Genomic DNA, 23192 nt, shown 5'->3' with positions numbered 1-23192 from the left:
CCTTTTCCCAAATTCCGGAGTTACAGTTGTCCAAAACATTAGGCAACTGAAACTGGTCCAGATTCCTGACAGCTCAACTATACCATCTTGTGATTTTCGTAATTCCCAAACCATAACAGCTATGAGGGTGATTCTTGCGGTCAGAGAAGGATATTGAAGTCTACTATCACCCAGAATTTTGACATGATTTTATGGTCCTTCAAGAATAGGGATTTGAACTGAAGAAGATAAGTTGCTCCCAAAAGACAGGACGGAGAAACAAGAGAAACTAAAACCCAACTATTTATTTCATTAGCCCTTATACCTTAGGCCTGTAAACTAAATGAAATTGTGGAGAAACCCACAAGATCATTGCACTCATTACAAAAATCCAACTCAAGCATAAGCACTAAGACAAACCAACCAAACATTAAAGGTTCACAAAGCACACATATAAGACTAAACTCAACTTTTGCCACTAACGTTTATTACAAAGGGGGACTTCCTACTTCTTAAACACGGTGTGACTACAACGGCATCCAGGGTAGCATCTCTTGCATGGAGTTAAGTGAGGTATATCCTCCACCTCATTGATCTTAGGTAATCCACCACGACTTCTCCACTCATCAATCTCATCAAGGGCTTTCTCATAGTGTTGCCTTACTTCTGCCAATTCCAGTTGACTATCTTCTAGCTTTTGATGCATGGCTTGGATAATCAAATCCATCTCCTTTAGTTGTTCATTCTTCTCCAAGTAGGGGTCAGCCATCACACATTGCGAAGTGCCTGGTGGACGACGAGGAAGATACTTTTGTTTGCTATTCTTCCTCTCTTCGTAGTGCTTTCCATGATATGCCAGAAGAGCTTGATGGGCAGCATCAGATATGCTAGCATGCTTACTGAAACGGTCACTGAGAGATGAATGAATGGATTCCACCACGCGTGAACCAGTAACTCATTCCACCTTGTGATGTGTGCTTCTGTGCTCCAGTGGCTCTCATACTTGGGATGAGTCCACTTAGTGCACTTATATTCCACCTTGGCTTGCTGTTCAGGATAGTGGTCTTGTAGTATACGCACAAGCCGAGGGTGAAAGAAATCTTCGCCACTAAAGGATGTGGTAAAGTACTCCTTTCGCCAACCAATATGTCTTGATGGGACAGGGCGAGCTTCCTCATACTCCGGTTCCGTTAATCCATAGATTCCCCGAGTCAAGCATGGTCTTCTAGAGTTGTTGCGAGCAATCTTTTCGTTACGAACCATCTATGGAATTAGACCAAGAGTAAGTTAGAATAGAAGCAATACTTTTAGAGTAGAATTAGATGATAGAAGCATAAGAATTTTAGCAAATAGCAAGGATGAGATAGTAAGCATTAATGTAGTAAAGCAAAGATGGCTAAAACGACCATTTCTATCTAGGCTTTTGTCCTACAGTCAGCATTGCTCTGATACCACTTTGTAGCACCCGGTTTTAAGAACAAAACCAGATACACACCATATGTGAGCCCAGGATGTCAAATCTCACATATAGCTACAAATATGGGTAATATCAATAGACAATGCTTATATATAACGAACTTAGTATAAAAGATATAACCTTAGATAGCAAACAGTGGAAAGACACTCTATTCTTCAAGCGAAAGGTCCAACTCCACAGGGACAACTGACTGGTTGAGCACAAGCCTAAACTTTTCTCCAAACTGGCAATCTGGTACCCATCCGGGATTTTTATCCAAATAAAATGTAAAGGCAAGCGTAAGTACATCTCGTACTCAGCAAGAATAACATGGGGTTCATGAGGCTCAAAGGCTAGACACTGGTTTAACTGCATGTAGCTTTTAGTTGTCACAATTTTAGCATATGAGTAGTATCAAGTTGTCAAATCCCGTATTAAACTCATGATCAGGTAAAGTGAATAAAGAATAGCATAAACAACATATTAACAATAATAACATTAATAACTTACCATTAGTGATCATTTATTCTGTATTGGTTCAAGGCCACTCGGGACCGTGAGCACGGCTGATATATCAGTTTTACACTCTACAGAGGTTGTACACTTTCACTGTGAGTCATGATTTACCCTTTTGCCTGAGGCCCGTCGACCTCTTAGCCCACTACCAAGGAAGACCGGCAGGGTTCACTATGAAGCCTTTCAAAGGTTCGTCTAACAAGTTAGGGCCGCTTGGTTTCTTTAGTCAATCCGTGTGACTCACCCGCAGGAATCCACGGTCTGCTATCCCCCACTTGCGCCACAAGGGTAACCACTAACAAGCTAGAAAAGGTCCTCATACTGAGCTAAAGCCAGAGTCATGTAGCCCTCACAGTTGTACTGTATGTCCCGGATGGTCAGATAGAGATAAGTCCTTATGGAGAGAAACTAGAGCACCAAAAATATAGCCCAATGCTCCAGCCTTCTTTTCCAACGTTGCTAAAAAGTCATCTTTTAACGTTTATTGCATATTCCTTTAATCAAATTACAAGATCATGGTTTAGTGGAGCACTAGCATAAGCTACCCAATGCAAAACCATAGGTGACAAGGTACAAGATCAATACTAGGAAATCCTTATCAAGGAGACACATGCAATATGAATTGTGTGATTAAAGTTCTTAGAAAAAAAGGATGATCCCATGCTATACTTGCCTTGAAACTCAGATCCTTCTTTTAGTTCCAAACCTTCCACAAACTGCTTCTTGATCACCACATAAAAGCTCACCGTCTAAACTCAGTCATCACATCAACAACAATCATCCAGAGGTAATCATACAAAGCAAAACAAACCTATAATTAGAACAATACACCAACAGTAGAAAATAAAGATGAAAAGTTTATAAAACAAATCTACATCGCTCTACGATCACACAGACGTAAAGGTCACGAAAATCGGAGCTATAACGAAGAAGTTATGATTTAAATAAGATTTCCTTTAATAAAATAATAGATTAAATCTAAGTTCAGATTTATAAAGTTGGAAGCACGTATAACAGAGCTACTAATAAATAGATTACGCAAAAACGAATCTAACGCAACTTGAACGGATCAAAACGGAGTTAAAACGAAGAATATATGAATTTTCTAAGATTTTCTTCAGAAAAACAATTAATTAATTTGGGTTACGAAATTAAAAAGTTTCAAACTGAGAAAATAGTGTTACTAACATGTAGATCTTTTGAACACAAAACCAACGCAATTTGAACAAGTCAAAACGGAATTAAGATGAATATTTTATGAGTAAAACAAATCCAGTGGCAATTTGGTAATTTACTGAAAACGTATTTTTGAATAAAACCAGCACGGAGTACGTTTTTAAGCTATGAAAGCGTATTTTGAATCTGAGCGGACGGGAATACGCTTTCAGAGTTAGAAAGCGTATTCTGGAAATCCGCAAAGGACTGCGGGTTGACTCTTTAAAAAGCACGGGGGGTTTTCTGCAAAATTGACGGCCGAAGGGGTATCCTTCCACCGTGGCCGTTGGATCTCGAAACAAAGGCTGAGATTAGATCGCAGGGGAGGGAAGGGAGCTGGCCGGCCGGAGCTGGAAGGGCCCGCGGTGCCGCCATCGCCGGTGATGGCCGGAGCTCACGGTTTGGGCGATTTAGGGCACGAGAGACTAAACCGAAAGCACCAGAACGCTTAGGAGCTCGGTGCGAACTCACCTGAGGCCAAGATTGGAACCGAGGGAGTCCGACTCGGGCTTGCGACGGCAAGGAGCGGATGGCGGCTCTGTAAGAAGTTCGGCAGGGGTTAGGAAAGCACAGGGAGCATGAGAACGGAAACGAGGGGTCTCGGCGACTTCGTAAGAGAGAAGCGAAGCTCGGCGAGTCGCTTACGGGGCAAAAACACGACGCAGCGGAGAATCGAGCTCGGCGTGGATCTTGGCAGAGCTTTTTCGGCGAGAACTAAGCGACGCCCAGCGCTAGGATTTGGGATGGGGTTTCACGAGGGTCGGGCGGATATTTAAAGGGCGCAACGTGCGGGACAAGGATCGCTCGCGCGGATCACGCGCGGTGGTTGCGGCTCGGGCTCGTGTCCTACCCGGACTGAGGTAGGGGACGGTCCTGACCTGTGGGCCCCACCTATCGGTGTCCCAGGGACGCGGGACCCGCTCGTCAGCGGCCGCAGCGAGGTGGAGGGCGCTGTTGGCTGTGCAACGTGGGCCGGAAACTGGGCCGCGCAGAGAAGAAAGAAGGAGGGGGAGAAAAAGAAAGCAGGCCGCGGGGGAGAAAGAAGACTGGGCCGAGCCCAAGAGCAGCGAGGGAGAGAGATAAATTCTTTTCCTTTCTATTTTCTGTTTCCCTTTTCTTTTAAAACAAAACACATTTCAAAACCAAATTTGAATTCCTTTTAAACTTTAGTCAAAACCACTCATCACAATAAACCCAATGCAACGGCATGCATCCTCAAACAAGTTGTTAACTCCTATAGTAAATTTTAATTAAAATAAAAATATTATTTTTCCTATGTTTCATGGGCACAAAAAATACACAAATTAACAATTCATCCTATTTTGGAAAATTGCAAATTTTGGGGTGTTACAGGTCTGAAGACATACAGCTTGAACAGAGTTGTCCCGAGGAGACCGTAGCACCGAGTCAGGTGTGGAGAGAGAAGATAGTTATACACGAAGCGGAGGCGCCGCCAGAACCACCGACTACGCCATCCAGCGAATCCCAGGACGACTGAGAAAACGGAGAGTCCCGTTCGGAGGACTTAAAAACACCAAACGCCTTGCCAAGAGGTAAACATGGTAGTTATCCTGTTCCCTTCAATTATTTAAAATAGTTTGCTTAGTTAATGAGGTTCATATCATCTCAAAAAGAAAATAAAAATGTTAAAAATAAGTATGCTCATGGCATAAAACCCATAAGTACATTCACTGTGGTGGCGTAAAAATAAAATAAATATATTCCTGTCCTATAAAAATAAAAATATAAAAATAAATTTATGATCCTACTAAAGAGAGTAACATTTATTAGGAGGAAACTCAATATGATAAAGGCTAAGAGATTTTGTGCCAACACTTAACCAGTTCCACAAAGCTTTGTTGTCTATTTGAGCTCCACAGAATTCAAGGATCAAAGAAGACTAGCCGGCGGAGGACATAATAATCTCTGTCAGGGTACTGCCGACATTCAAATATACCTCCATCACCTACTAGCTACATCTGAAGAAATTACGTCAAAATCCAGCTTGGGGGTGAGCACCCCCATTTATCCAGCTAAGTGTTCTACTCATGTTTATACTTTAATCAAATAATAAAAAGATGCATAATCATAAAAAAACAAATAAAGATTTTGTGTTGTTTGCTTAGTTTACTAAATAAATAAATAAATAAATAAAGTTTGCTATGAAGCCTAATGATAAGCTCTCACATGGAAATGATGGATAGTTGCTCTGCCATGACTAGTTCTCAACATTGAAATCTCTCTCAAGTTTAGGCATGACTGTTATGAATTAAGATTTGCTCTAAACCTGAACTTGTGGGAAGAGTACTTGATCTAAAGTCTAAGTCGTTAACGGATATGATATGGGAAGGTTGAGCTGCTATTTATCTGTTCCTAGAGATGCTAGAATTCTGGAGAATTTTATCTTTGAAAATCTTTAAAATAACACATGAGAGTTTAAAATCCTACCACAGCCATATATACATGCTTATTAGACTATGAACCATACAATTACTTTTTACTGCTTATGAGCATTGAGTGTGGTCAAGCTGTGTAGACCCTTAGGAGATTGTCGTGAGGTTAAACTCAAGATTCACTTGCACGTTCACTCATACATGCTACTTCTACTCTGGAAATACGCATCCACATACATCCACTCAATTTCATCTCTAGATTCACCTAAAACTATTCTACTCCTAATCCGGGAGAGAATAGCCAAAAACATTCACCTATTTCTATTTTTCTTTATGAAATGAATGCTCGAGTTATCTTGGTTACTACCACTTGCTATATTATTTCAGGAGATGACTGCTTAAAAAAAATACGAGGAAATAAAAAGGGGCAAGTGCCCGAAACCTCAAAGAAAAGAAAAAGTGAGACGAGAGGTAAAAAATGGATAAGTGTCCGACAATAGAATTAGGGGTACAAGATACCCACCTGAGAGGAAAGAAAAAGAAAATATAGAGCATCTCATTCTCCTCAAAAAAGCTTCAAAATGCACGAAAGGTATGTATCCCCTTAAAAGAGCAAAAGTAGAATTAGATTTTCACCATTGTTATTACCATCATCACCATACACCATTAACTCGCCACACATGCACATCTTGATTTGACTTATTGACTTGTTTCTCTGGATCCATAGTTTGACTATGCAATAAATGTCTTGTAAGTATGTATTATCTGTCTCCCACCTATGAGCTCTAGAAATCAAAACCTTATTAGAGTAGGGTGAGAGAGAAGGCAATATCACTATGCCTCATACCAAAAATACCACATACTTTGAGAGAAGGCATATACCATTACTGCCTTTGAAAGGATCCAGAAATACCACAAAAGAGAGATTTGCGAGAGTCATACAAGGAATCTTTGAGTTTTATTTGAAAATCTGCAAAAACTCCAGAGCTATAGCTGATCAAGAATACGAGACATGGCGCTTGACTTGACCGTTCTATCTTTTAACTGCTCGAGACACAAGTGACGGATGCAAGCCCCATGGTGAAAGGTAAAATGAGTAAGTTTTAAGTCTTAACAGTTTACTCTAACTCAGAGATGAGATCTTGCCTGAATGCATGTGTACTTTTAAGCAATGAAACCACTGTAGAAACTCTTGAGTCCATCCTTGCTCAGGGACGAGCAAGAGGTAAGCTTGGGGGACTTGTTGACGGTCCTTAAGTACCAAATATAATCATCAAATAAATAAAGAAAAGGATCTGAATGCAACCAACACCCAAACTTAGGGTTTTATCTGACAGAATTCCACGAGTTTTTGTGTTTGTCTATTTCTACAGGGGGTTATCAGGAAATATGGAAGAAAGGCCCACACGTCGGGTTTACATAGAGATATTAACGTGCCTTAAAATTTTCTATCATCAAGAAGACTCTAGAAGCCACGGCAACAAACGGGAAGGCGATCGAGCCCGGGGGCAGGGCGCCCGCCCTCCCCCCTTGGGTGCCTGCCCTGTTGCAGAGACCAATTAGGTCCCATCTCGTGGATTATGCTCCACCGACCTAAAGGATCAAGGATAACAATTCAATCAATGTCGGTTTGATCCGATGGCCCAGATTCACTTGAGGGGACTATATAAGTAGACCCCCTAGCCCCTAGAGGAGAACAAGTTCATCATAGAGTTGAGAGGTGCCCTCGAAGGATAACCTTTCCTCTACATAAACTTAGGGCTTAGCATCCAATGTGAGAGTAGACTAGATCTACTAGATTGAGAGAGATAGAGTGGAGGTGTAGATCAGAGGAAGCCCGGCCTGTCGGTGTCTACTCCGAGGTTGTACCTGCGGGATCAAGTCTTCTAACCCGAGGCTTGCTCCTAGGATTCTTCAGTATTTCGACTTCTATATTCTAGTAAGTTCTTGTTTTATTATTCTTTGGTTTATGAGTTTACTTTGATCTCTTCGCGTAGAGTTTAGAGTAATCATCTCTAGCGTAAACGTGATGTTTGGGCTAGGATACTCATAGATATCCCCTGACTAGCTGGACCGTGGTAGTAGCGAGGAACGTGACATTTCCGAGTTACCTTTGCAGCCCATATCCCGTTAGTAGGATCAATAGGGTTTATAGGTGCGGGTTGAACATCCTCTATGGTGTCTAGATTCTATGAGCCTCTGCAACAAACAGTAGATCATCCTTACCAAGGTTAGAACGAGATTACGGTTGTAGTCTTCTCTATACATCACTCACATCGAGTCACATTCTTTCTGGCCTAAAGGGTAGTAGCAATAGATTTGGTTAGTCAGATGCACGCTTTCTCCTAGTGGTAAAAATATAAATACGATACTCTAGATAACCTCCTAGGTGAAGTGCTCACCGATATCTGTGCGCTTGTGGATCATTTCCTGATGGCGTTACCAAATATCAACAATTAACAATAAACCTTCCACAGACATTGATAAAAATAATGAAAATAAGTTACATGGAGGTGCTTTACTTGCTACAACTTCTACTACTGTTGCGTTATGTGATAATCCAGATGCACCATGTTATACTATGGTTTGTGAACCTATTATGTCTTGTGCATTGTCTGTTGTCACAAACTGTCGACGAAAGCTAGTCGGCAGTCTACATTGGGGTATACCCACAGTAGTAGTTTATCGGCAGACAGGTGCGCAAGCTACGAACTCGATGGTGACGCAAGACACGGGCAATGTTTTTATCCAGGTTCGGCCACCGTGTGGGCGTAATACCTACGTCCTGCGTCTGATTGTTTTGCTATGGATCGAATTGTGTTGAGTTGAGATGTCTATGGGGGTCCCTTGCCTCTCTCTATATAGTCCAGAGAGCAGGGTTACAGATCTGGAAACTAATCCTAGTCGGATACAATTGCCATAGATAATGCGATATCAATTCCTATTCTAACCGACTAGAATCCTGCTTGATCTCCACGTCTTGTTTCCTTACGCGAAACTCCGAGCAGTTCGATCAAGCTTCGAACAGTCTCGTGATGGGCCAAATCTCCTGGCCCAAGTGTAACCGTAAGGGTATAGAGGTTTATACCCCCACAGCTAGTCCCCGAGCTCCATGTATTATGATGCAACACGCCGTCTTGAGCTTCTTCGACCAGCAAGACTTGACATCTTTGACAACTAGGGAAGTCACCCGAACAATTGCAATGGTATTTTGACCAACTTGAAAACCAGTTGACCAACATCAACATCGAACAAGCCGGTTGTTCGAAGAATGCATGGTGCTCTTGAGAAAAAATATTTCTTTCTTGATGAAGTGTGCCCACTTTACTTTTCTACATAGTAAAGTCTGCCAAAAACAAGCAAATTCACCACAAAGTGAAGTGTGCCCACTTAGTCCCCGAGCCTGGTAGTAGGTGACGTAGGCACGTGGTGCCAGGGTCAAAAAGAAAAACTCTTCATAGAAAATCTGATACTGAGATGCATCGCCAGATGCATCGTACCGATGTAGTCCCTGAGCTTGCTGGAAGGCGAAGCATGAGCCTTGTAGCAAGGTCTAAAAAATTAAAATTATCCCTCAGTTGTATATGAGTCCAATTCATATGTAACTGAGAAGAGTAGTCCCCAAACTGAGAAGGGCACGGTTGAGAATGTAACGTGCTAGGTGGTCGGCACAGTCCCCGGACGTTCGAATGAACAGACTAGTCGACCAGTCCACGAACATATCATGCTCGGTGGTCGGTACAGTCCTCAGATTTTTGAAGGAGCGGAATAGTCGACCAGTCCCTGAGCATATAATGCTCGGTGGTCGGTACAGTCCCTGGATTTTCGAAGGAGCAAACTAGTCCACCAGTCCCCGAGCATATAATGCTCGGTGGTTGGTACAGTCCCTGGATTTTCTAAGAAGCAGACTAGTCGACCAGTCCCCGAGCATATAATGCTCGGTGGTCGGTACAGTCCCCAGACTTTCCAATTGAAACCTTTAAATTAATTTCTTGAATTTTGAAAAATGTTGTATCGCCGCATTAACTTTCTATGTGACGAGAGCATTATGCCATCTTGTCAGTCTATCGCATAAAAAGGGGTACCTGCTATCTACACAGCCGCTCATTGCGCGAATCAAGAAAAGGAAACCAACAATCATTTTAAAAAGGCCACCAAATTTACTGCGATAACCCTTGAAAACCGAAATGCCGCAACCGCCGAAAAGACCGCCCACTTCCCCAAAATGCGAGAGGTGGAAGAGGCGGAGCTGCTATTATAAAAGAGCCCAAGGATGTGCCCTTGTTCTCTACCCAACAATTTCATACTAGCATCCTGCCATCGTCTTCCTCAGCACCCTCAATCCCTTAAGTCCAAGTTCAAAGCTTTCTGCAAAGAAGAAATGGTGAAGAGCGACGCAAAGAAGAGGGCCGAGATGATGGCCAAGGAGTGGAAGAAATCTCGGAGCAACATGAGGTCCCTCAACGACCTCGTCGAGATGGGGCTTCTACACAACCAGGAGCTCGGCGGCTGGAGAGCACCGGAAGGAGAACGTTACCCCGATCCCCGCGCCGGTGAGATCGGGATCTGCAATCTGCACCCGAACTCCATTCTTCTTGTGGTGACCTTCATTCACCTCTGTGAGGCGTTTGTTGGTATCGAGCCACATTTCGATCTTTTCCACTATCTATTCTATTTGAGGAAGAAGGGTGCGGTTGGAGGCTCCAAGATTGCAGGTGGAGTATACCTCAATCTTTGTGATGGCATGAAGAACCGTTATCTCAGTTGCCCCTGGAACACCTCCCTTAGCGAGTGGTACAAGAGGTGGTTCTACATGAGGGAAGAGCTGGGCAGCGCCACGTTCTGCGACGTCGGCTACATCCCCGAGAAGAGGGTTAGCTGGACGGATCGGCCGGAGTACGCTGGTCAGGTGTCGGAGTTGATGACACTAATCGACTAGTCACGACTGGACGGGCCAGGAGTGGTCGGAAACTTCCTCAGCCGGCGAGTCATGCCTTGCCAGAGGAGGGTGCACTCGGCATATGAGTACCAAGGTAGTCAAGACTTGACCAGGATGCACTGGGATAACTTGGAAAAGCCAGAGATCCAGTGGAGGATCAATGAGTTACTCAATCTAGCTGACAGTGGCTTCGTATGAAGCGACGATTGGATGCATGCCTTCAAGCTGGGTCGACCAGCTCCTAAGGTAAATGAAAACCTTGGTTTATTTGTAATGTTGTTGAATACCATACTCTTTGGCTGATGAATTGTCGCTTTTGTATCACAGATAGGAGATATTGACAGGTCTACGGTGTATGTGTCGCTGGCACCCAGTATGGACCATCCGACTGGGGTGGATCCGCCGGCAGACAATGCTGCTCGGTGTTACCAATACACCAGCAGCGACGAGGATCAGAGCCGTCTAGCGCCGACCACCGATGACAGAGTGGTCGGGAAGAGGCCGATGGCTGTAGAGCCATCTTCCGCAGAAGCGGTTCCAGCGAGGACGGCTGCAGACCCTTTGATGGGCCAAGGGTCGACGAGCTGAGCACCCAAGCGACGTCGGCTTGTCAGGATTGTCGATGACGATGACGAGGAGGAAGAGGGGGCCCCGACCTTGGTCCGCAGACCTCGCAGCCGCCCCGACGTAGCGCCAGGTGACGGTGGTCGGGTTGCTGAGGATCCGCCTGCCGCGCACGTCGAGCAAGCGCAACGAAGGAGGACAGAGGCCGCGGCAGCTGCGGGGCGAGCAAGGAGGCGGGTCTTCACTACGGCACACCAAAGTTCGGATCTGTAAGTTTAGCAAGAACAAGTTTCTTTTATCGTAGAGTTTAATCTTGGTGTAGTAACTTTGAATTCGGTGGTCCTTGTAGTGCTACCTAGGATGTTGATCCTGGCAATGTTGCGGGCTCGAGGACAACCGAGCCTGCGGCTGCCGATCATAATTCCGCCGAGCAGACTGCCCTAGAGCAGCCCGTGGAGCAGCCCGCCGTTGTGGCTGCAACGGTGGTGGCCGACAAGAACCCGGCCCCAGACGAGACCAGGGCGAGCACCCCGACAAGGGGCGATGAGACCGTGGGAACTCCTCCCCGAGCAGTGCGGCTGGGGAGGAAGACAAAGCTCCATCCCCTACTCCTGATGAAGAAGGTAGGGCCCCAACTCCAGCCCCAGTGGAGGCTCCTACGCAGGAGGGCTACCCTAGCCGAGGTAAGGGTCCTATAATACCCGTTACCATGGCTGGGGGTAGCACGGAGGTCCTATAATACCTGTTACCATGGTCCTATAATACCTGTTACCATGGCCTCCAATGACAAAGTGGAAGAAATCCATGGGCGTGCCCACGATGGTCGCCAACACATTTACGTATGGCGCCAGCGTGGGGACCACTGGGCCGGCCACGAGGAGATCGCTGAGACCGATGAGGCGGAGAGGGTAGAGCGTGCTGCCAAGCGGCTCGTTAATGAAGTCAAGGTGAGTGGTCTTATATTCCGCTGGAGTATACATATACCATGGTTGTTCACTGTGTGGTATGTTTGATTTTGGTAGGACGCGATGAAAACGGCACCAAATTGAGGGCGTGGTCGCCGAGAATAGGGCCCTGACCACAAAGGTGGACCGTCTTTGGTCAGAAGGTGAGAAGGAGACAGCCAAAAAGGCAGCTCAGGAAGAGCGTCTGCTGGACCTGACTCGGCGACTAGTCGATAAGGACCGTGATAGGAAGGGTAAGTTGAATTTCAGAGTGGTTGCAGTTAACTACGTTGTCGCTTCTGATGATGAACAATTATCACTTCAGGTCTGGAGGAAGAGATCGAGCGCCTCCAGAAGGAGAGAGACCAGCTCGGCCAGGAGCATGCCCGTGCGCTAGAAGGCGAGCGCAAGGTCGGCGAGGAGCTCAAGACTAGGAATCAGGAGCTGACTGGTAGGATTTGCTTTGTCCTTTCCGACCACACAGTTTGTATTGCCATATCATGGTATTGACTGTCTTCCTTTGTTTTTCTTCAAAATTTTGTCATAGTGCTTAAGGCCAACACTAAGAAGCACCTTGAGGAGCTGGTCAAAGAACGAGACTCTTGGAAGACGAACTGTATCAAGCTCTAGAAGGGAATCGCTCTGGTGCTAGATCTGATCAGCCCCAAGCTCCCCGAGGACCAGCCCCGCGCACCGAAGCTGACCCCGGGTGAGAAGGCGTAGCAAGCGTGGGGCGGGCTTCAGCAGTTCGTCAAGGATGCCGGGGAGTTCGCCGGAGCGCACGTCCTTAGCATGGCACGTGCTCATTACCCCCTGGTCGACCTGTTTCGGCTAGAGAGGGGATACCCAAAGGAGGTTGGTCCGAATGAGGCAGATGACCTTCGTGTCGGCCTGCTCGACCTGTCGTCGACGGTGATCGGCGATATAAACCTCTACGGGACGTCAACCCTCCTGATCAGCCAGGATCAGACAGGTCGGCCAGGGAGTTTCAGGGGCGTCGATTGCAGGAGTGGGCGGTCGACGCCTGCGGTCTCGACCAGCCAGGCGCTGGTGGCCCCGACCCCTTCGGCGGGACAAGATACCCGTGCGGGTGAGCAACCCGAGCAGTAGGTTCGTAGAGTAATCTGTAGCAATAGACTAGAAGCCGCCCAGAGGGGTGTTCACTGTAAACTTTGTATATAAAGTTTGTAATAAAGTATGAATTTTGAGAACCATGGTTTTGAGCGCTGTAAATAAATTTGTTGAGTGATGTATCACTGAATCATGTCGAGTGCCCTTGAGTAGCTTGTCAAGGAAAGTTATTGTCGCACTTGTCGAGTATTCTGCGTATGTAAAAGTATATAGCAAAAAAGACAAACTTTATTGTTATTCATCAAAAAAGAGCTACAAGTAAGATGTACTGAAACTTAGGGATAGAAACGTCGTAATTTGTCTATGTGTCAGGAGTAGGGCAGGCTTGTTCCATTTGGGTACACCAGCCTATAAGATGTAGGGCGTGTAACTTCGGCGACCACAAAAGGTCCCTCCTAGGGTGTGGATAGCTTGTGCATTCCCTCCTAGCTTGTTTTCCATTTGAGTACCAGATCACCGACCACGAAGGAGTGATCCTTGACGTTCTTGTTGTGGTATCATCTTAAGGCCTCGAGATACTTTGTTGTTCGAAGGCAAGAGGCCAAATGTCTCTCTTCTGTATAGTTGATTTCAAGTTCTCTAGCATGGTCTGCTGAAGACTGGTCGAAATGCTCGACTCTTGGGGATCCAAAAGCTACGTCGGAGGGGAGCACTGCCTCAGCTCCATAAACCATAAAATAGGGGGATACACCCGTGTTCCGACTAGGCTGTGTTCGGAAGCCCTAGACCACTGCCGGTAATTCTTTCATCCATCGCCCCGGCGCCCTGTCATTTTCCATGTACAGCCTTTTCTTTAGTGCATCGATAATCATTCCATTGGCTCGCTCGACTTGGCCGTTGGCCCGAGGATGGGCTACCGACACGTATTTTATGACTATGCCTCTATCATCACAGAAATCCCAAAATGTAGTGCCAGTGAACTGAGTGCCTAGGTCGGTGATTATGCTATTGGGAATCCCGAATCTATGTATGGTTTGATTGAGGAATTCTACAGCCTTCTCGGAAGTTGCTTTGACCAGTGGCATGTACTCGATCCACTTAGAGAACTTGTCAATTAGCACGAACACGAATTTGAAATTGCAGGGGGCTGGATTGAATGGCCCAATCATGTCAAGACCCTAGCATGCAAAAGTCTAGGATGACGGAATGGTCTGGATCTCATGAGCAGGTACATGGATCCTTTTGGTGAAGAACTGACACCCTTCGCAATGCTGGACCAGCTTCTCGGCGTCGGCGACTGCGGTTGGCCAGTAAAAATCTGCTCGGAAAGCCTTTCCGACCAGTGTTCTAGAGGTGGCGTGGTTGCCACAGGACCCAGCGTGTATGTCATCTAGCAGCTTGATGCCATCGTCTTGAGTTATGCATTTCAACAAGATTTCTGGGCTTGCGTTCTTGTGCATAAGTTTACCATTGACTAGTATATAGTTTTTGGCTCGTCAGATAAGACTTTCGTTCTCCGTTTTGTCCTGAAATCCCGAACCGTCCGAGAGGTACTTAACGAAAGGAGCACGCCAGTCATTGCCACTGTTTGTCGAGGTGGTGTTCCCTACGAGCAGCGTCTCGTTGGGTGGCTTGTCGACCAGGTCCGTTCGGATGCTTGGTGTGTGAATGTCCTGAACAAAAACGCCTTGCAAAATCTGGGCTCGGGATGATCCTATCTTTGACAGCGCATCAGCTGCTTGATTCTTGTCCCGGACCATGTGGATGTATTCTATGCCGTAAAAATTTGATTCCCATCTCCGTATTTCTTTGCAGTACAGGTCCATTTTCTCATGGGTCATGTCCCACTCCTTGTTTAACTGGTTAATGACTAGGGCAGAGTCACCGTAGACGTAAAGGCACTTGACTCCTAGTTCGACGGCCAATCGGATGCCGTGTAGGCATGCTTCGTACTCGGCGACATTGTTGGATGCCGGGAAGAGGATCCTAAGGACGTAGCGTAGTTTGTCCTTGTTTGGTGAAATGAAAAGGATTCCGGCATCAGCGCCATTGATGTTTAAGGACCCATCGAAGAACATTGACCAGTGATTGAAGACATCTAGAGAGGGTGGTGCGTTGAGATCCGTCCATTCTACGATGAAGTCAACCATGGCTTGAGACTTGACGGTTGTGCGACTCTGGAAATCCAACGAAAATGGGCATAACTCCATGGCCCACTTTACAATTGTACCATTGGCGTCCTTGTTGCGCAAGATGTCCCCCAACGGAAAACTCGTAGTGACTAAAACGCGATGGCCATCGAAGTAGTGCTTCAGCTTCCTTGAGGTGATTAAGATGGCGTAGATTAATTTTTGTATCTGGGGATACCAGGTCTTAGACTCATTTAGGACTTCGCTTATGAAGTATACTGGTCTCTGGACTTTGTAGACATGACCTGGTTCATCCCGCTCTACCATGAGCACCGTAGAGACGACCCGATCAGTTGCTGCTATATAGAGGAGCAGGTCCTCGTTAGGTTGAGGCATGGTGAGGATGGGTGGTGAGGTGAGGAAAGTTTTGAGCTGGGTGAATGCGACGTTGGCCTCTTCTGTCCAGGAGAATTTCTCGGATGCCTTTAGTAGCTTAAAGAAAGGAAGCCCTTTTTCTCCCAGCCTAGAGATAAACCGGCTGAGAGCAGCCATGCACCCCGTGAGCTTCTGAACGTCTTTGACGTTTTTGTGGGGTCGCATATCGAGCACTGCCTTGACTTTTGAAGGGTTTGGCCGTATGCCGTCTTGGATGATGACGTTGCCGTGCAGTATACCGGAGGGAACCCTGTTGACACTTACTAACACCACTTGGATACTAGGTTGTCATCCCAAGCATGGTGCCAGAGTGTACAAAGGTATTTATGAATATGGAGGCTCTCTAGAAAATAATCTATTCTATCCGCAAGCGCACAAATAAAACACCTCATTGTAGCATTTCACCAAGAAAGTATTCTAGGTATCGTTATTTATAATTTTGCTTAAGAGGACAAGGGTTAAATGAAGATAAGGATAAAATCTATCAAGGCATAGACTAGAGATAAGCTTGCAAGAACATGATTACTAAAGAGGAACTCGTCACACAGTCACTTACTTTGGCAGGGGGGTAAGCCATAATAATGATAATGAAATATAAGCTCATAGGTAAATAACACTGCGAATAGAAAATAGACTACTCCTCATATATGTAAGGTGACGTCAAATTAGCTAGAGAATGGATTCTAAGTTATCTACTATCTACTAAGTCACAATCTACTCTAGTTATCTACAAGATCATATATTGCATAAAAGACTCTTCATTCATGTATAAGGAACATTGCTAAAGTAAATCAGAGCATCGCAAGACTTACTCCGCAATACAAATTCTGCGTGTCCTATCAACGGAGGGTGGACTATATAATAATCAACAAAGCTGTCACTATCGTGAACTACCACACAACCCGGCCAACAGGATACATTTGCAGGTAAATAACATCTAAGCACCACGCCTACATGTGATCTACCACTTAACTCCCACGTGTCAAGAGCTAAGCGCTTTGCAAACTTATACATAAACTCATTATCAATCATAACTATAACAAATATAGAACTAGAACAAACTAAGAGCATAATAAATAGAGACATAATGCAATTAGAATAAAGTAGTAGAGAAAGATATGAAATAATACCAATCTTTATTGATGAAGATCCGAATCCAGAGCACTAGGCTCTACTTCTCTAATTCTATGTAATCAATCCTCTAAACTTGAAGGATTAGGGAGTAGCTAATTCTAATTCTCTGTGGGAGAGAGGTTCTAAACACTAACTTTGATGGCTACCTCCGATAATGATTTCTCCTCCTCTCTCCTTGGGGTGGAGAGGCCTTGATTATATAGTCCTTTCAAGTGAATTTGGACCGTCGGATCAAACCGACATTGATCGCACGGTTTTCCTTGATCCTTTAGGTCGGTGGAGCATAATCCGCGAGGTTGGCTGTGATTGGCACCAAGGCTAGGGCGGGCGCCCAAGGGGGGAGGGCATGTGCCCTGCCCCCGAGCCCGTCCGGTCTCCCGTTCGTTCCCATGGCTTCTGGACTCTTTTAGATTAAGGAAAATTGCGTGACACGTAATTATCTTGTTGTAAACATGACATGTGGGCCTTCTCTCCATATTTTGTGATAACCCCCTGTAGAAATAGACAAACACCAAAGCTCGTGGAATTCTGTCAGATAAAACCCTAATTCTAGGTGTTTGGTGCATATTGATCCTTTTCCATGTTTAGTTGATGGTTAATTTTAGTACTTAAAGACCGTCAACAGACCCCAAAGATGCATTTTTTGGGGTTAAGCTTCCACTTGTACTTGTTTAGCACTGTAAATGTACGGTCTAAGTTGTCGATCAGAATGCTGGTATTCCTGATTTTGACGACAACGTCGTCGAAATAAGCCTCGACAAGGTCGTCACGTATCTCGTCATGGAGGCACTGCTGAATGGCTCGTTAATAGGTGGCTCCGGTGTTTTTTAGTCCGAAGGACATGGTGGTGTAGCAATATGCACCGAAGGGAGTGATGAAGGAGGATTTAATCTGGTCGTCTTCTTTTAACGAGATCTGGTGATAACCAGAGTAGCAATCGAGAAAAGAAAGTAGTTCGCATCCGGCCGTCGAGTCGACCACTTCGTCTATGGGGGGAAGACCAAAAGGATCTTTAGGATAGTGTTTATTGAGATCAGTGTAATCAACACACATTTTCCATTCATTATTCTTTTTTCTTACAATGACCGGATTAGCGAGCCAATCGGGGTGATACACTTTTTTAATAAACACGGCTGCTAAAAGTCGTGTAATCTCTGTCCTAATAGCCTCCTTTTTGTCACGAGCGAACTGTCGTGGCTTCTACTTGATAGGTCTTGCAGTCTTTGAGATGTTTAAGGAGTGCTCGATCAGGCTTCGTGGGACGCCGGGCATGTCGGCGTGTTTCCATGCGAAAATGCTTACGTTGTCCCATAGAAACCTGACGAGCGTGTCTTCCTATTTGGCATCCCGATTGGCCCCGATGAGAGCCGTCTTCTCTGGGCTGCCGTCGACCAGTTGGACTTCCTTGTGCTCCTTGGACTTGGTGCTTTTTCTTGGAGTCTCCTGCTCAGGTAGTTTGAGCTGGTCAGGTGATATTTGTGTTGCTTGTGCTACCGTTTCTGCCATGCGAATCGAGAGGTCGATTGCCTCGGTAATCTTGAAGCTTTCCTCTTCGCAGGTGTATGCCGTGTAGACATTGCCTCTGACGGTCAAGACGCCCTTCTCGGTGGGTATCTTGATGACCAGGTATGAGTAGTGTGGAACTGCCATGAACTCGATGAGCGAAGGATGGCCTAGAATTGCGTGGTAGGTCCCGTCGAAGTCGGCGACCACGAAGTTGACGAACTCTGTGTGGAAGTGGTCTGGCGTTCCAAACTGGACGGGCAGCGTTATCTGGCCAAGGGGTACTGAGCTTTGACCTGGCAGGACGCCCCAGAACTGAGCATCATATGGTTTTAGCTGCGCTGGAGTTAGCTTGAGAGCAGGCAGGCTGTTGCAGAACAGGATGTCGATGGAGCTACCCCCGTCGACGAGCACGCGCTCAAACCTGACGCTGTTGATGCACGGGTCCAGGATCAACGGGAAGCGCCCTGGTTCTGGGATGGCAGCTGTTGGGTATTCTTAACATCATTACCAAAAGTAGACATAGTTTTCTAATTCTGATAACGGTGCCAAAAATGCCAAACCTATCCATCACACCACTTAAGCCAAGTTGTCATCCCCAACATGATATGAGAGACGCGGTATTGAAATATGCAATTGCTCTTCTAAATAAATAATGAATGGGATCTGCAAGCGCACAAATTAATAACGATGTAACATTTTAACCGAGAAGTATTCCAGGTATCGTTATTTATATATTTACCACTGGGAAGGGATTAGCAATCATCAATATTGATTACAGAATGGAATATGAGATTGAGTATGTATCATTGCATGTATAATTGAGAACATTTATCTAACTCTTTCATACAGGGATAAGTGTCACATAAAAGATATATGAAATAATGAATAGTGACAAAGATAATTAATCTGATCAGCATAACTTAGCCACATATAAATATGATAAGCACCTCAATTAGATACTCTAGAAAGTCATTAACATGGTATTAGAACGAACTACAAGAATATTTCCTAAGTTATTCTCAACTATATAGTCTAGCATTATCATAGTTAGTGCAAGCATACTTAGCAATCATTGCGAGACAAGACTACGCCCATGCATAGTGATATTAGCAAGGTAAATGAGAAACATAGCAATCACTCCTCTGTAATAATGTTGCTCTGCCAGCCCAATACACGAGAGGGGGACTATATAAGAATCAATGAAGCTGTCACTATCACGAACTACCCCACGATCTGGCATATTGTGTACAATCGCAGATAAATACGGTATAGGCACCACGCATACACAATATCTATCATTTACCCATGGATCCGATGGATAAACGCTATACCATCCTAAACATGTATATAGATCCAATCTAACTAAGCCAAGTATATAACTATGATGAACTAAGAAAAATATAATCTTGAATATAAACAAGTAGAGCAAAGTCATAAGCAATATATTGAAGTAGAACAAAGTCATATTCATAATATTGAAGAACAAAGATGATTAGAAGAACAATTAGAAGCACAATTAGAGAATTACCAAGAATCCTCTTGACAGATCCGAAAACCAATCGAAGATTGACTCCTTCTAGTTCTAATCCTATGTAGCTATGCTAATCTAGATATCTAATTGATGTGGTGGCTCTAATCTTGATCAGAGGCTTCTTCTCCCTTGAGGAATAATGAATTAGGGTTGAGAGGCTCTCTCCTCCAGGTGCCAGGGGGTCTGGTTTTATAGTCCCTTCAAGTGAATATGGGCCGTTGGATCAAACTGACATTGATTGAACGGTTATCCTTGATCCTTTAGGTCGGTGGAGATCTTTCCCGAAAGAGAGTCCTGATTGGACTCAGAGAGGGGGCGAGCGCCTAGGTCAACTGGGCGGGCGCCCAGTGCCTAGCCCCGTTCGGCCTCCGCTTCCTTCCTGTGGCTTCCGGAGTCTTCTAGATGTAAGATAATTGCGCGGCACGTTGATATCTCTATGTAATCACGACATGTGGGCCTTTCTTCTATATTTCCTGATAACCCCCTGTAGAAATAGACAAACACCAAAACTCATGGAATTCTGTTAGATAAAACCCTAAGTCTAGATGTTGATTTCATTTGGATCATTTTCTTTGTTTATTTGATAATTAAATTTGATACTTAAGGACCGTCAACAGCAGCCCACTGGTCCTGTCTGTTGAAGGAAATCTCTCGGTGTGACCAGGAAGGGAATTTAGGATCGGCGATCGAACCATCGGCGCTATCCACATTGAGGCAAGTTTCTTTCCCATTTTGAATTGATGGATACTTTCCCTCCAAAAATGGAGTGTACCACGTCGGTGGGACTGACATATTGGTGCCGTGGGTCCCTATCCTGGTCATCGTCTTCATCTTCCTGACTGCTTCTGTCCTGTTTCCCATTTTTCTTGGCGGCATCTCCCTGAGCTGCCCGCTGTGTGTAGATGCTTTTAAGGACACAACATTCTTCAATCATGTGGTTGGACTTGGGATGGAGTTGGCATGGTCCTTTTAGCGTCTTGTTGTAGTTTTCCTGGTTGTCTCGCCGTCCATTGGGACGCTTGACTGTGTTTACCTCGTGATCGTTATCGCGAGGTCGCTTGCCTCTGAAATCATCACGATTATCACGACACCTGTCCCACCCTTCTTGGTGGTCGTGGTTGTCGCCGCGGTGGGGATTCCGGTTGTCGAAACGCCCACGGCTGTCGTATCGTCGGGGAGGCTGCTCGGCTCCTCGTACGTCTTCTCGGATGAGCTTTTCTGCATCGTCGGCATCGGCATAGTTCTTGGCTGTGGCGAGGAGCTCGGCGACCGTGGTCAGCCTTTTGCGCAGTAGCTTGCTTCTTAATGCTTCGTGGAAGCGTAGGCCTTTAATGAAGGCCGATATGGCCTCGTCGTGGGAAATCTTCGGAATCTTGAGGCTCATATCCGAGAAGCGTCGGATGTAGTCGCGCAGGGGCTCATTCTTCTTGTCCCTTATCCTCTCAAGGTCGTATTTATTTCCAGGCTGCTCGTAGGTAGCAATGAAGTTATCGATAAATGCCTCGCGCAATTCCTCCCAAGAATCAAAAGAGTCCTCGGGTAGACCGAGGAGCCATTGGTGGCCAGCTTGGTCAAGGACGACTGGGAAATAGTTTGCCATGACATGCTCATCTCCTACTGCTGATTGGACTGCAATCTCATAAAGAGTGATCTAGTTTTCGGGGTTCTCCTTGCCATTGTACTTTTTAAGCTTCTCAAGCTTGAAATTGCGGGGCCATATGACTTGCCGAAGGTGTGAGGAGAACTGCCTTAGGCCGGGGGGCCATGTGCTGCATCGTACTCGATGCGTCGCACATTTTTGTGTATGGCTCATTCTGTAATGCGCCTGTTGATGCGCTCGTGGACGTCCTTAGGAGGGATGTTGTGTCGTAGGTCTCGGTCTTGGTTCACCTCCTGACCACGCCCTCGTTTCTGTTCGTGGTAATTGCCAGGATCCCGACCACGGTTTTCGTGATGGGTGTCCTTCCTGCGATCGTTAGCGGGCGAACGGCTACGACGATGCCCGCTGGGTCACGGTGAAGTTCAGCTGCGGTGAGCCTAGTTAGAGGAAACCTCTGTATAGGAGATGGCTTGGACCCTTTTGAGCAAAGTAGCGGTCTGTCCCATCACGGCGATCAGATGTGCTCGTATATTAGATCGGATGTCCTGGTATTCCTGAGTATCGGGAAGTCGATCTAAGTTTACCATGGCGACGGCCACATTAGCGCTTGGTGTCTTGTACACTTGCTAATTTCCGACCATGTCGAAAGAGTCACCAAGGTTGTTTGGGATGAGTTGCTGCTCCTCATCTGCTCGTCGTTGCGCATAGTCGGCGTTGCGCTGTTCGCGCTGCTGTCTCTGTTCGTCGGTTTCGCCATCGACAACTGGCTCATCATTGCTGACGTTGAGAACCAGGTCTCCACATCGAGGTGGGAAGACCGGGAAGCGGGAAAAACCTAGGGGGTAGGGGGGCAGATCTAAATCATAATCTTCATCCTCAGGGTGTAAAACCTTGGTAGGGACGGAGCCTGTGCTGAATTTGTGCTGCCGGACTTATCTTCCGGCAGAGTGCGGATGGATACCATATTGACGAAGTGACGGGCTGTTCGCCTGTTTTTGCTCAGCGACAAGCCCATCTTCCCGAATAGAGATTAGGTATGCCACGAAAACTGATCAGCCGCATTGCTCAGACCATGAGGGCAGTTCTGGTCCGTCGAGGCTATCTTGAGCTTGACAGTCTATCCCACGGTGGTCGATGTTATCGTCAGGGACGTCCCCAGCTGTTCGTGCATGGTGACATGAGTTGGTTGATGGGAGTCGAAGAAATTCGATGCTGATGCTTGATCAGGCTTGCGTGAAATCGAATCCACCAGGTTGGAGGCTTCGAGAAGTTTGTGGTCGGTGCGATCGAGGACTTGGAGGAGATCTGAGTTGTCGACTTGTTTTCCCATGTAGCGAGGGAGCGGTGGTCATGCCCTCGGAGTCGTCACGACCGTGGTTGGTGTGATCGGGACCATCACCTCTGCTGCCCCAGATTGGATCCGAGTTTCTACCAAGGTCGTGGTCGTAAGGCCGCCACCGTGAGTCGTCCAAGTGATCTGGCCGACGGGGAACGTGAGAACTTCGACCACGGCAGTGGAAGCTGGGATGATGACCATCTTGCTCGTCTGGTAAGCTGTACGCACACCCCCTACCTGGCGTGCCACTGTTGATGAAAGCTAGTCGGCAGTCTACCTTGGGGTATACCCATGGTAGTAGTTTATTGGCAGACATGTAACACTCTAAGTGTTAAGCATGCACTTAGCCTTCTCAAAGCAATGCATGAGCATTCTCATCAAGCATAGCATCATGAGCATGTCCTTCATCCCAAAATATGATTTTATGTGCTTTGTTCCATGTGT

The 23192-nt window shown here is 45.9% G+C and overlaps 1 protein-coding gene across 1 annotated transcript; it reads left to right on the top strand.

Moving 5' to 3' along the window:
- LOC110434779 (ensconsin-like) lies at positions 10304–12636 on the top strand. Its single transcript, XM_021459504.1, has 7 exons — positions 10304–10432; positions 10826–11032; positions 11422–11685; positions 11914–12009; positions 12113–12260; positions 12332–12457; positions 12554–12636. The coding sequence occupies exons 1-7, from the start codon at positions 10304–10306 to the stop codon at positions 12634–12636; spliced, it is 1053 nt and encodes a 350-aa protein (XP_021315179.1).

Source organism: Sorghum bicolor, chromosome 4 (assembly GCF_000003195.3).
Source record: "Sorghum bicolor cultivar BTx623 chromosome 4, Sorghum_bicolor_NCBIv3, whole genome shotgun sequence".
Taxonomy (NCBI): domain Eukaryota; kingdom Viridiplantae; phylum Streptophyta; class Magnoliopsida; order Poales; family Poaceae; genus Sorghum; species Sorghum bicolor.
Note: the sequence above shows the minus strand (reverse complement) of the source record. Positions and strands in the feature narration are given on the sequence as shown.

Excerpts from the sequence above, each read along its gene's own strand:
- LOC110434779 (XM_021459504.1), top strand. The coding sequence starts at position 10,304 with ATGAAGAACCGTTATCTCAGTTGCCCCTGGAACACCTCCCTTAGCGAG. Across the intron at positions 11,033-11,421 it reads AGCCATCTTCCGCAGAAGCG|GATGTTGATCCTGGCAATGT; the intron begins GTTCCAGCGAGG and ends AGTGCTACCTAG. Across the intron at positions 12,458-12,553 it reads TAGGAATCAGGAGCTGACTG|TGCTTAAGGCCAACACTAAG; the intron begins GTAGGATTTGCT and ends ATTTTGTCATAG.